The 13,226-nt window shown below is 50.9% G+C and overlaps 4 protein-coding genes across 4 annotated transcripts; 1 reads left to right on the top strand and 3 right to left on the bottom strand.

The window, feature by feature from the left end:
• Positions 1 to 171: 171 nt before the first annotated feature.
• On the bottom strand, positions 172 to 669 carry J4E82_011283 (uncharacterized protein; the record flags this gene model as incomplete). The annotated part of the gene is made up of 1 exon (XM_051737491.1): positions 172 to 669. One exon carries the CDS (start codon positions 667 to 669, stop codon positions 172 to 174), a length of 498 nt encoding a protein of 165 aa, XP_051582748.1.
• Positions 670 to 2,032: 1,363 nt separating this feature from the next.
• Positions 2,033 to 3,989, top strand: J4E82_011282 (uncharacterized protein; the record flags this gene model as incomplete). The annotated part of the gene is made up of 2 exons (XM_051737490.1): positions 2,033 to 3,617; positions 3,880 to 3,989. The coding sequence occupies 2 exons, from the start codon at positions 2,033 to 2,035 to the stop codon at positions 3,987 to 3,989; spliced, it is 1,695 nt and encodes a 564-aa protein (XP_051582747.1).
• Positions 3,990 to 7,490: 3,501 nt separating this feature from the next.
• Positions 7,491 to 8,327, bottom strand: J4E82_011281 (uncharacterized protein; the record flags this gene model as incomplete). The annotated part of the gene is made up of 2 exons (XM_051737489.1): positions 7,491 to 7,906; positions 7,958 to 8,327. The coding sequence occupies 2 exons, from the start codon at positions 8,325 to 8,327 to the stop codon at positions 7,491 to 7,493; spliced, it is 786 nt and encodes a 261-aa protein (XP_051582746.1).
• A 2,416-nt stretch (positions 8,328 to 10,743) lies between these two features.
• On the bottom strand, positions 10,744 to 12,806 carry J4E82_011280 (uncharacterized protein; the record flags this gene model as incomplete). The annotated part of the gene is made up of 4 exons (XM_051737488.1): positions 10,744 to 11,033; positions 11,084 to 11,957; positions 12,028 to 12,578; positions 12,800 to 12,806. The coding sequence occupies 4 exons, from the start codon at positions 12,804 to 12,806 to the stop codon at positions 10,744 to 10,746; spliced, it is 1,722 nt and encodes a 573-aa protein (XP_051582745.1).
• Between the last annotated feature and the right edge of the window lie 420 nt (positions 12,807 to 13,226).

Here is a 13,226-nt window from a genome sequence, read left to right as displayed (position 1 = left end):
AGATATATACGTGTATATGTAAGCCTATAGCCGGTCCCAAAGTTATATACGACGGGAGGCTTTCTAAAATACCCAAACCTGGATCTTGCCTTGAGATGCCGCGTCCATGTCCCCCAAACGCCGATGATGCAATTACGCTTTTTCAACCAAAGTAATTTTGTCCCGACCGTCTCATATGCTGAGCTTGTCAAGACTCAGGCGGTCGGCGCTTCTGTGTCGCTTGACCATGCCCAGCTTGTAGAACTTCTCCTCCCCCGTTGCTGTTCGGCCGCCAATGTACCACTTCTCGGCGCCCATGGCTTCGTGGAAGCCTTCAGACGAGCTGTCCGAGCCCCGTCTGCCTCGTTGCGATGCGCCTGGTATTGGGAAGGCCTGGGCCTTGGGCGATGTGGAGCGGTTGTAGGGGGCCGTGTGTTGTCTGGTTGGCTGGAAATGGCCTGTTGCTTGCACGGAGACCGTCGTTGCACCGGGCGATGGTGAGCGCGTCTTGGTGGTGATTGTGCGCGAGGAAGCTGCTGCTGTGTCGAGAGTCTGGCTCTGTTGCGAGGCCGTGGTTTGCGAGTACGAGGCCACGGACGCTGCTTGTGAGGCCGTCGTCTTCTGCAGGTTGGGTTGTTGCGCGCGGAAGGCGGCGAGGAAACCGCCAAAGAAGGGCCTGTTGGTAGTCATGGTAGGTTTACGGCGAGTTGGATCTGGCGGGGGGCCCTCTGTTTGTAGAGGTTGCGTGTTCGATCCGGAACACTATTAATGCAGTAAGTCAAGCGGCGGTGTGGAGGTGAGGTGTTGGCGGCTCCGCAACACGTTGTTTTGTGTCGCGACCAAACAACAACACCAGCGAACAAGACACTCCGACTACGCCGTGGAGCTTGGACACTACGTCCTGGTCCTTTCCATGCGCCCAGCGAGGTGGCAAGGGAGAGGCCGCGGAACCAGGCCGGTTCGCGACCAAGGGTGGGTAATTCTACGCGCGAATGTGCGTGTGACGTAGGCGACTTGCAGTTCGGCGAAGCGTCTATATGAGAGCGGGATGCGGTGCCGTCAAAACCAGCGGGGTAGGCGATGGCTGTGTTTATAGGAGATGGCGGGGGGGAGCAGAGCGCAGGTGCAGGCGTCTGGCAGGTTTGGCGTATCGGTCCGTTGCTGGTGCCGTGAAGGTCGTCGACGAGTGCAACCCAGGAATAAATCGGAACCAGCTGATTGTCATTCGACCGCCTCCCGAGCCTTGACCGAGGCTAGACTACACACCTTCTCCAGGCAAATCATCGCGCCCCATCAGATAAACGCCCAGTAGCGACCCGCCATGCTCGAGATGCAATCGCGATGACATGCCGTCTGCTCGGCTACCATCTGTTGTTCGCAGATCCGCGTTGTTCCCTTCCAACCCCCGTGCTCACACACCTCGAGTCAGCCCCAAGCAGTCCCGAACACCCGGGGAACATGCGGATACCATGCTCTTAGTAACATGTCGCATCTCATACGACGCACGGCGGCTGAACTAGCCGCTCGTCATGTCTATCGATACCCACCTGAACGCGGGGTAGTCCCAGCATTAGAACGTCGCGTTACGGCTGAGGCAGCACATGTAAAGGCTGATGCGGCGCTCTTCGTGGCGCCCGTGCTGGGATACATTTTTTTCACATGTGCGGTCGCATATGATCGGCATAGTATCTTGAAGCCGCCGCTTGTGACGTAGCCATGTGTGTGGTTGTGTATCACCTTCTCGAACACAGGCGGCAGATGGGCGACGGGATCAGCATATGACTATGCTATAATATGGCAGCAACCGATCATCTTTTAAACAACGTCTGGATACACAGACGTTTGGTGACTGTCTACGGTACGTGCTGTGCACGGACCTCGGCCCCCTCTATCTCACTAGGCATCACTTCGAGTGGCGTAACTGTCAACAACACCAAGACCTGCCATTAACCTTTTCATGCTTCAACGTGGAGGATTCGGATTTTCCACGGTTTTCTCAGACAGCCAGCATCACACAACACCAGTTGCCTCTCTTTTCGTTATCTCTACTATCATGGCATCGTTCTCCCTTCTGCCCGCCGAGCTCGTGGAATACATTGTATCCTACCTTCCCCAGCACGACATCTACGCTGTATGCCAACTTAACAAGGGTCTTTTGAAACTCGCCATTCCTTTTCTGTACCGGCATGTTGACCTCTTCCTTCCGCCGAGCAACAAACTACCCCGGATCGATCGCTTCTGCCTAGCCATCATAAACTCTACCCGCAAAGCCAACAACATCAAGTCGATACGCCTCGGCCTACCGCCTAACGGAGATGTTTCAGTAGGCCAGCGCTGGTTACCACCAGACAAGAACTTTGACGACCAAGTCATGTTCCGGAAAGCCATGACCGTGTTGGGTGATGAGACGTTGGTAGCTACAGGCGACTATCTAAGAGATGCAATTAGTATGCGCGAGTACTCCGCCTACGCAGCCTTGATCCTGCTTGTCCTGCCCAATCTATGTCAACTGGACGTAGCAGATTACAAGTCCGTAACCTTCCACCACCTGCACACTATCCTGCGTAACCTCGATCCGGAGACTGCGTGGAATAAGCGATACCCCTCGCGCATTCTGCTGAGCCGATTGTCGACTATCAAAAAACTATCTCTCATGTTCGACAGTAGAACTGGAGTTGCGTACCAGGGCGATAACAGCCGCATGACTCTTGACCATTTCCTCAACATTCCCAGTCTCGAGACGTTGGAACTTTCCCATCTCAAGTGGCCCGCTGGTCTGCAACACATCAACACAGCACACGCGCACCTTGCGAACCCCATACTAGGTCGCACGAGAGCCACCAACATCACCACACTAGTCTTCCGACATTCCGGGGCCTTCACACCGGCTCTACCTTCTTTATTACAATGCATGCCCAAACTACGCTCTTTTACCTACGAATTCTTCTTCCCGGGCCCCTTACCCCCCTCGCATCACCACCAGATGCTCGACCTAGACGCGTGGAGCGAACACCTCCGCCGTTTTGCCTCGACGCTACAAGTCTTGGTCATGAGTGCAGAATACAGCGACACATCCGCCTACTTCTTCCAGCAACCACGCATCAGCGAGATGCTGTACGGGTACCTTGACCTCACTCCTTTCACCGCACTGCACACGCTCGAAGTGCCTTTTCCCTTTTTAACCGGCGACGTCGACTTTTCCATCACAAAGGAGATTTACCCGTTGTTGCCACCGAATCTGCAGCACCTCACACTACGCCCTGATCTCTCGCACGCACACCTTCCTTTTCCCTTGGATGAAAGTATCCTACCACACGGTCTTACGTTCGCCGAGAGCAAAGATATGGCGCAGTATAGAATGAATGCACGTATGGATGTATCGTACATGTTCCAAGCTGCGCTCTCTCTCCTCGACTTCGCTACTACTACGTCAACATCACCAACATCCCTCCGTTCCCTGTCCGTCTGGCAGCCTGCTGACCCCAGTTTATCCTGGTTTGACGGCCAGATTCAGGATTTTGCTACTACGTGTCGGAATAAAAATGTTACGGGGAGGCTGTTGGAACCGATGCTGTTGAGGTGGAAGAATGGGGCGGAGCATTGGGATTTGGTCAGGGAGATTACGCTGTTTGAGAGTGGTAGTGAGGAGGAGGGGGAATTATTATCTGAGGCTAGGTCTAATGTGGTAAGAGAGAGGTTTTGGAGGGGTGAGGGAAGGCTGGGACAGGTGTTGGGGTTGGGGTGTCAGTTTCATGTTGATGCTTTGTGTAAGGCGAGGGTTAAGGTACGGCGGTGACGTGGCTATTGGATGGCTCGGTGGATAGGTTGTCGGGTGCTTGCATTGAGAGCTGTGACGTGTTCGGGGAGGTTTTGACATTTTATATACTTGTTTATGCATAGAGAAGGCTTCTTGTCTTGTTCTACCGTACTGGAACATGGACGTCGAGCGTGTCGCGGTATCCATCAGGATGGGTACGGCTGAGGTCGCAGCGGTGTTAGCCGAGGCGTAGTAGTTCGTGTCCAAGCATTGCAGTGAATGGTGCCCACACAACGAGGAATACGGATCCATGTTGCAGAATGACTCTGGTTGCGGAGTTGCTCCGATCGTCCACCCCTTCCAATTTCTCTATTAAAAAGTGGAGTATGGCGCTTCAGTTAGTGCTGATCATTCTTTTCATCAGATATGATCTGTGACGTCTGTACAATGCATCTTCTCTCGTGAAACTAGGCGAGGGCTGTAACAACAGCGGCATCACCGACACGGAGGACACGGCGGTAGGAGGACGAGATGGCGATCAAATTCACTCTTAACATATACCACGGTAGCACCGGGTGTGGTGCTGAATGTTATCGTTAAGACGAGAGCGGGATGACTGCAACGAGAACAAACAACTGCGTTTGTTCCAAGGATATATATGGCAGATATTCGACGATGAGAAAGATGGTTATGCGATAGGCGTGAATGCTGAGCACAAACCAAGTGCGACAAGACGTCAAGAGACAAGTACGAACGATGAGTCTGGAAGGACATGAAAGTGTCGAGTTTTTTTTTTAGGATTCTGGAAGCGATATTAGGAACAACATACACGAATGATGAAATAGCAAAGGAAGTTCTTTCATGGTATTGGTGTATCCCGTGAGAAGGTTTTTTCCCACGCTTTTACACGATCGATATTTCGACAGCCCCCTGAACAGCTATCGTCTCGAATTCCAGCGAATTATCAGGCTTCCACGAATAATCTACTACGTACTTACTCCAGGAGAGTATGAAATGATGCCAAGCGCCATCCCTGCTTTGGAGTTCAACGTGGCTGTCCTCATCTTCAAGTTCAGAATCGCTGTCCTCGTCTTGAAGTTCAGAATCGCTGCCTACACCTCCAAGCTCAGATCTACGACAATCTGCCAAAAGTTCGTTGACTGGAATATTCAATCTCCCAAAGCGCTCAAAGGTGTCCTTCCTGCCTTCAATTGCAACCAGGATAAGGCATTCGAGTATCCAATATTCGTCCACTGGATTGAATTGGAGTAATATGGGCAAACAAAACATTTCTTGTAGGCTCAGGGGCTTGTAATCCAATACAACGTGTGTTCGACCTCGTGAATCAGCGGTACTTAGCCACATTCCGTTGAGAAATGTACTCCAGTGTGTAACAGATTCTGAATGAGAAACTGGTCGGAGTTGCATCTTTGATAAGAACCCGGATAACCGAATGACCCCGTTCGAGACCTCAGAAAAAGCATCACCTGTCTTGGAAGTTGCATGGCAGCTCTTGGCTTCCACCAGAATAACGACTGAGTCTTGGTTCGTACTGTGGAGGTCACTCGGTATTACTGGTTCATCCATACTTGCCCGGGACCAAGAAGGGGCTAGATAACATTCTTGCGTTGATTTTGGAAGTGCAGGCTTTGGAAAAAGATCCCGGATGCCCCTTGTCCAGAGAAGTTTGATCGGCATTCGTCGAATCCACAGCCCTGCGCAGTATGCATCGGTGAGAGGCTCACAGAAGAGCCTTGCTATGCCCGGTATTGCCACTAGCTTGTCTTTGGGGAATGTAAGACGGCACTTAGTGTATTGCTCAAGGATCGTGAGCCAGGTACGCATATATTCGTTCTTACGAATCATGCGTGGGGCTCGGTCTCCGACCAATGGCTGATGGTGATAGTCGTAGGTGCTGAATTTGAAACTATCATCTTGCTGATGGGCCGTGCGCCGATCGGGTTCAATACGCGTAGGAAGTTCTTCGCAGGCAAGCTTGTCGTAACACTGCCAGAAGATCTGATTAGAGTTGAAGTATAGGATTCTTGGTGACAATCGTAGTTCTTGAACTACCCAAGCTCTGCTTATGAGAGGCTGATCCTCAAACGCGTCGGGCCAGATTCTCGAATTATGGATCTGATAAACGCTATTAGGTCGATGGTTCCAAGACGTCGTTACCTCGCAAGTTACCCTGGAGCTGGCTTCACGTGTGCGAAAACACCCAGAACTGCTCTTGGCGCTAGCAGCCGCCGCAATGCAAACAAAAGCATGACGGTAAACCTCGTCCATCAGAAGCGCCTGTTCTTCCCAATCTTGACCCGAGTCTTGGATTATACACAAGGAATCTATCCAGATATACTGTATCTCTAGAGACTTTGCCACCGATATGGCATCCCGGAACGTTTGGCTAAGAATAGACGTCAGAATACCGCTCGTTAGCTGGTCCTTTGTCTGGTTAGTCAACATGAAGAATGGATCCCGTCCCCAACAATGACTTAATGTTGCGTAACGAGGCGCGAATGCTGGATCTGAGAAGGGATTGATCAACAAGCGGACCCGGCCTTCATCCACCTGTTCAATTTGGAGAAGGCGCATTGTAGAAGCTTTTCTAGGCCTTCGCGCTCTCAAAACCTCTGCAGCCTGACATTTTGGGTGTGTCCCCACGCATTGCGACAGCCATTTTTTCGGAGCCTCTAAGTTCGAGGTAGATCCGGCCCAGGTGCTTGAGGTATGAGGTTGGGTTTGATGCTCTACTGCTTGACGTTAGTGTATAGGGATCACACTCGAGATGGTCGAAAAGCAGACTTACGCTGCGTTTCCACATACTCAAAAAACAGACAAGGCTCGAGTGTGCGTCCATGTAAAGTGACACTGACATAATCTAAATGTACAAGACATTTTGTGACGTAGCCTTCTCTTGTGGTGTCACCATGGAAAGTTTCGCGATCAAAGTCCGGTCTTTTCACCAAATCCTTCCAGACGTCCCTACAGATAATACAGTTCTTTTCGGCTGCTTGTTCGAGACTCTGAATGGAAGTATGATGAATGAAATTCCACCTAGGAAAAGAGCCTTGGAACATAGAAGAGCACCGATCACAAAGTGATGGGGCTACAGAGACAGACATACTACAGCCTTATTGAGATTGGACCAGAAAGCGCAACATACGGACAGCGGCAACTTCGAGGGATGGGAAAAATAAGTAGAGTGAATCGGAGTCGTACTGAATATTCACACTCGTCTTTGGCGGCTGCTGGGGAGTGTGTTGAGTCTCCTTTCGCGCTGTCCAGGACCCTTTTGTTGCGACGCTGGCATTACCGTTTAGCCAAGGTGGTGACTAGGCCTGATGGCGGGGTAAACAAGATCCGTCTTATCAGCGTATGCAGAGCGACAGAAATGGTATAGACCCGAGATTTGTGGCCTGCAGGTGGCGCGAAAGAGACCAGGCAGCAGTGCGCTTACTATTCGTTCTTGCAGAATGCGCTATCCCGTGGCTTCGTGCACACGTGCTCAAAAGGTCGTCAAACATGCGGGTTGAACAAGAAGTGGGTCTTAAACTCTCATTCTCGTCCCCAACTCAAGGTACCGCCAACCTTTTCTTCTTGTCAGATACGAGCTTTACTCTCTCCTTTGGATACATTGACATAGCACATATTGTTGTATAATATGATAATTCTTGATGACACAGTATTCGACATGATTGCTTGGAAGGCTAACCAAACAGAAGGTAGATGCATGAAACAGAACATTTGCTCGCTAGTCTTGTGTCATATCTTTCACTGTATCTGTGTATAGATCAGCCAAGATAAAGTCTTCATCAACAGGTGCCTCCTCATCGCTGTCTTCGTCTGAGTCCATACCAGCCAAACGATTATCGCCGACGTTCGGCCCCTTGTCCTCCAATCGCAAGAGCTGACGGTGGATGGACCCGGTCGTGACTATCTTCAGCTCAACTACAAAGATAATACTTTCTCCCATGCTGGCTTTAAAGAGAGTGGCTGTGTGTTGCGAGGATGTCGCTTCGAGCTTGGGGTTTGCGTCCTTTCCTAGCGGGTTTATTCCACCAGATGGTAGAAGTATCTCACCCACAGGGATCTCGCCTTGCGCCTTACGCTCTTGAGTCTTCGCTGCATCCATGCTGATCTCAACGTCCTCGCCGATCATAATGCCGACTACGAGACAAACGGGTCAAGTGTTCCACATGGAGATCCAATCTCCCATACTCCGTTTGACGTCCGGATCTTCTCTGAGCTTGGCCCAAAATTGGTCGAGTTGCCGAATCCGCTTGTATCGAATGTGCTTCCCGTTGAGGTGGACGCTAGCTTCGCGGCTGCCAGATACCGAGAATTGTCCGATGGATGTCAACGAACCCGCGACGCCCTGACTTCTACTTCCAGTGCCCTCGAGGACAAAATCAGTCGCAGAGCCTTCTTGAAGTGCGTGGCTGATGTATGCGGTCGGCGCATCGGGAACATAGTTTGTGGAAGGGCTCAGAGGCTGTTTTATGATAGCGCCAAGGATCGTGTCTTCGAAAGCGGCTGTCCTCATCCATGCTTGGTACTTCAGGATGATGAACTCGGGGTCTCCGCTCATATTGGATGCTGATCTTCGTTGTATAGATTGATCAAGCTTCGATATGGGAAGGTTGAGAATACGTTGTCGTTATGTTGATCGAAGCATCTCAGCGATCGTTACACTTCACCGGTACCAGCCATGCCGCGTTTTGCAATACTAGTTCTCTAGCCCCTACTCTTGCACTGTCTCTTAATTATAGCTATATATCTTCTACGCGTAATCAGAAATACCATCTAGGTTATAGTTTGGCTCTACACTCTTTGAACTTGCGGAAAGGATTTCCTCCGACCCAGTTTCACATGAAGGGGCGGTTTGATCAACTGTCCTCACCTCGTGTGAGCCAATTCCTGAATCCATCCACCCTCTTGGGAGGAAGCGTTCGCGATATGATTTGTCGCCTTCATTGTATACGCTCAACCCTATCCCGGAGTCCATCACACGTCTTCCACGATCTTTGCGACGGCCTCGACCTGGCCAGGCTCGTCTCGGCACCGAAGGTGAGTCCGCCATTTCGAACGCGTTGTCAACCGGCCGCGCCTCCGGTGTAGATCGTCGACGGTGCGGTATTATGCGAAGTATGTGCGGTAGAAGAGGCCCGAATTCAGGGAAACACACGCACAAAAGACCACTTGCGAGCTCTGCGGCACTGTAGACATGAAGTCCATGGTCAGTGAGCGTTCTGTCAGGCTCAGATCATAATGTAATGCTCACCCCCAAAGAAGTATCTCAGGCTGTCTCCAAGATTTATCACGATTGCTACTGTTTCTGAGTCGAACAATAAAGCCAATAGTTGCGAAGATGGGAGCGCTTATGGTAGTAAGTCCAAGCATTCAACAACGTGATACCACTTACTCACCATAAACCAAAAGTGAACACAGATATTATGAGCGACTTCTTCTTACGACTGATACGAAGCTTCCAGACAGCTTGAACTGGCAGAAATAGAATCAAGTAATCTGTGATGAAGTTGAAGGATCCGCTGGTTTTGAGTACCATAGAAAGATCGATGCAATGGCCGGGAAGCGAAGGTTCCATGATTTTTGCGCGCGGTGTACACTCGAATATCTTGGCGAATGTAGTCGCACCATAGAAGCCGATGAGTATAGCGACTAGGAGTATGATGGCGATGTAGAGTGGGCTCCAGCGTTTGGGAGCAAAGACGCGGCGGTAGAGCCAAAGTACGGACAATTTGACCACACATACCATGACGCCATACTCTATGGCTGCCACGTTGAACCACTGGAGTAAACTTTAGCGCATGCAACAGTTGCTTTGAAGAGGATGGCTATGATGTACATAGGCTGCGTTCTGTGCTTCTGCCGCTGTAATGTCCCAAGCATGCTTCCCACCATTATGCGCCATGGTAGCTTCCATTATGCCAAGATAGGCGACTGTTCCGGCCTGAATCATTGTCAAAATTTTGTCCAAGATGGTATGATACTCAGATGGATGTACCCATGCTATCGTCGTTAAGACTAATAGATATTAGTTCATCTATACTCAATGTGGTGCAATGATCACTTACGATCTTCGAAGATCCAGGTTCGCTTGATGAAGACGCGAACATAAGTTCGAAGCAGGAAAAAGGCTGTTATAATCGGTAGGCATACGGCGGTAGTTATGTGAGTATACCGAGCCAGCGAGGCGGGATTTGTAGGGTTCGATGTAATCCCTGGAGGAGGTTCAATAGCTGGAACAAAAGTCGACCTGGCTTCGGCATGACCAAAAGTTTGCTTCAAGAACATGATCAATAATGAAGGTGGTTGTTCATCTGGGCAGACAGCAATTTGTGCGACCGGCCGTGTCTAGACACTTAAGTGTTCACAAGCCTGAGTGAGATCCACTGAGGCTGAGCGCACAGGGCTGAGCTTCGTGGAAGGCTGTACATGAAACTTCAAAGCAGTACAGCATCTTTTCCAGTTAGATCAGGAGCCTGGAAGGCACCCATCTTTGCCGCTTAAAGTCCAGGAATACGAAGCATGTTGCACGCCACCAAAGTGCGTGTCAAAGGTGGGCAAGCAAAAAGCGGTCACACGAATGGGCAAGACCCTGTACTTCTTTCTATCACGGACGAGCGAAAATCGGAACATGTCCAAGAAGTGCGCTGTCTTATCACAACGACGAGACTACGCCTCCTATACCTAATTGTAGCTATCATTGGCTACTTCTGTTTGACTAGGAGCACTGTATCTTTTCTCGTATGCTCCGGGGCGCAGTACGAGACTGTGCATGAGCTGGGCACTCGAAGACAACGTGTCAACGAGTGGGGGCGGTGAAATTCGCTCAGGCGCATCGCTAGCCGGTCAATGCATACCATTCACATGTGGAAACTAACTTAATTGGCCATCCGACACGCAGAAGTAAGAACAAGGCTAGGCGTGGGATTTTGACGAGTCTTAGTTCATCCCACCTATCACATTCAGTCGGACCTACACTAGCCCATCAAAGCCTCTATCAACAGGCCTTTTTTCTCCTCTAGCACTCGCTGTGAGACTTTACCGAGCTCTTTCCTCAACGATGCCACTGAATCTACTCGTACGCCCTCCATCCACTGATTTGGATCCTGTGTCGAGGCTTTCGAACTCTGGCTTCCAGCAGCTGCTTCTGCGAGTGCTGCATAGTTTGGCGATGGCTTGAAGGAGATGTTCATCTCGTCATCAGTCGCTCCCTCATTCAATCCATGAGGATACACCAAGGCGGTTGAGTTCTTTGGAGCCTTGAAGCCTGTCAAGAATGTCAGCGCACGTTAAGCAAGTGTTCGATAGCAGACCTACCACCATTGTTGAGTACGACTGTAAGGATGGGTATTTTGTACTTGGAGCCAACCCACAATGCGCTGGAAGGTGCCGCGCACATGAAGCTGCCATCTCCAACAACCTGGCAAATGAGCGTCGGCTCATGCACACTATCCGTAGTCACGGCCGCGTCGTCTGTGGCCATCTTGACACCTAACGCTGCGCCATTGCTCCAGCCAATACCGGTTCCACCGCAATTGATCCAACTGCCAGGTCTATCGGCCTGAATTTGATCAGAGAGAAGCTGCCCGCATGTCACAGCCTCGATCACAAATACTGTTGTGTCCGGAAGAATTTGCTTGAGAAGATGGCCAATGTTGCTCGCGTCAAGGGATTGCCCGTCACTCAAGTGACATCGTGACGCAATTTCGGCGAGTCTCTGTTTATGCATATCTGCTAGAACCTTTTTGCGTTCCACGAATGAAGGCTGTTGTAGCGTCTCACTTAAGGGAGATGTCGTGATGTGGGAAAGAATTTGCTTCAGGGCAGTATAAGATTCACCTCTCCACCGTCCATGTGCTGGGAAGAAGGAAACTGGAATGCGCTCGTTCAGAGGATCGATATCGATATGATATATGCGAGTACCTTTCGGTGGCGGATTTACTGATGGAATCCAAGGAACGTCGCAGTCGAGAAGTAGGATCATGTCAGCATCGCGTGTGCATTCATCGGTGCTAAGACGGAAGCCTTGCGAAGCCGGGTGTGAGAAAGGAAAGCAGAGGTCACTGCCTCCAGTGTCATGCACTCGCAAGCCAGGTATGAGATCTGCGAGAGCGACCAGTTGTTCGGGGCAACGCCTATCTCTGCCTGAGTATCCTGTGATTACCAGTGGGCGCTTGCTCGCCACCAAGGCCTGTGCTACCTAAACAGTAATCATGTCACGTAAGTACGATGTTGTGTAAGCGTAGGGATATAAAACTTACCTCTTCGACGGCATCAGCTGGCAGAGCACCGGGACCGACCGCTTTCCACTGTTCCTGATCCAACTGGTAAGGCTCCTCGATTACCTCCGCAAGTGTTTCTCGTGCGCTTGCAACATAGACTGGTCCTTTGGGTCCACTGTTTGCAAACTGCAGCGCACGTGCAACGGTCTGCTTGACGTTGAGGCCTGTGCGGATCTCGCCAGTATATCTGCAATATTGGCGAACAATAGCTTTCTGGTCGGGTGCTTCCTGCAACCAGTGCATATACTCTGTCCGTGACCCCGTCATCTCCCCAGCCTCAGTATAGGGACACATTCCAGCGAAGATGAACACAGGCGCCCGCCCGACGCTTGCATTGTGTAGACCCTGTCCAAGCGCTTGCGTGCCCACGTCGACATGGACTACGACAGCTTGCGGTCGGCCGGATATCCTCGCGTAGCCATCCGCCATCGATATAGCTGTTATCTCCGATGGACAAGTTATGAACCGGGGCCATCTGTCTGGCCGCTCTCTCTTGCCCTTGACAATGGCTTCGATGATGGACGGATGGTCTGAGCCCACATTGATGAAGCAGACGGTAATGCCGGCCTATATCAACTGTTAGTTGCCATGATGGTTTTAAAGTGGCGTATGCTCGTGTAGTAGCAATAGGGTCTTACCTCCCACAGAGCCTCGAAGAGCGCGAAAGCCGTGGTGTACCTGCAATGCTGTCAGTGAAATACTAGATATGCTACTTTTATGTCGACGAACGAAGGTTTTGGTGTTGATGGACTAGCCATAACGCCTGGAGGAAAACTGGGGTGGTGTTGGTAAGAAGGAATGCTGATTGTGGTTGCCGGTCGCTCAGTTCGCAACGCGATTGGGTGTGTCGAGGGCCGGCGCGACGCTATAAGTACATCTGGGTGATGCTGATACGACGGGATGTTTGACAATGTCGACAGGCACCTTCGCGGTGCAAAGAAGCTCCCATGCTTGCTCGCAGCAGCTTTAAAGACGTGTATGCGCATGTTGACAATCCACTGCGTTCAAAGGCGTGTTGTAGTTGTTCAGACGCGTGAGACAGAACATAGATCTGACCCTTAACGCATTACTACTGGCAGGTCAGTGTCAGCTTACTTCACTGCGGGGTCAGTGGGGCCTATCAGCGAGTTCCATTATCGAGTCGTTCGGAAGCAGGGTAGAGCAGGGTCACTCTTTTG

Source organism: Alternaria postmessia (genome assembly GCF_024291825.1).
Source record: "Alternaria postmessia strain BMP 2775 chromosome Unknown scaffold_182, whole genome shotgun sequence".
Taxonomy (NCBI): Eukaryota; Fungi; Ascomycota; class Dothideomycetes; order Pleosporales; family Pleosporaceae; genus Alternaria; species Alternaria postmessia.
Note: the sequence above shows the minus strand (reverse complement) of the source record. Positions and strands in the feature narration are given on the sequence as shown.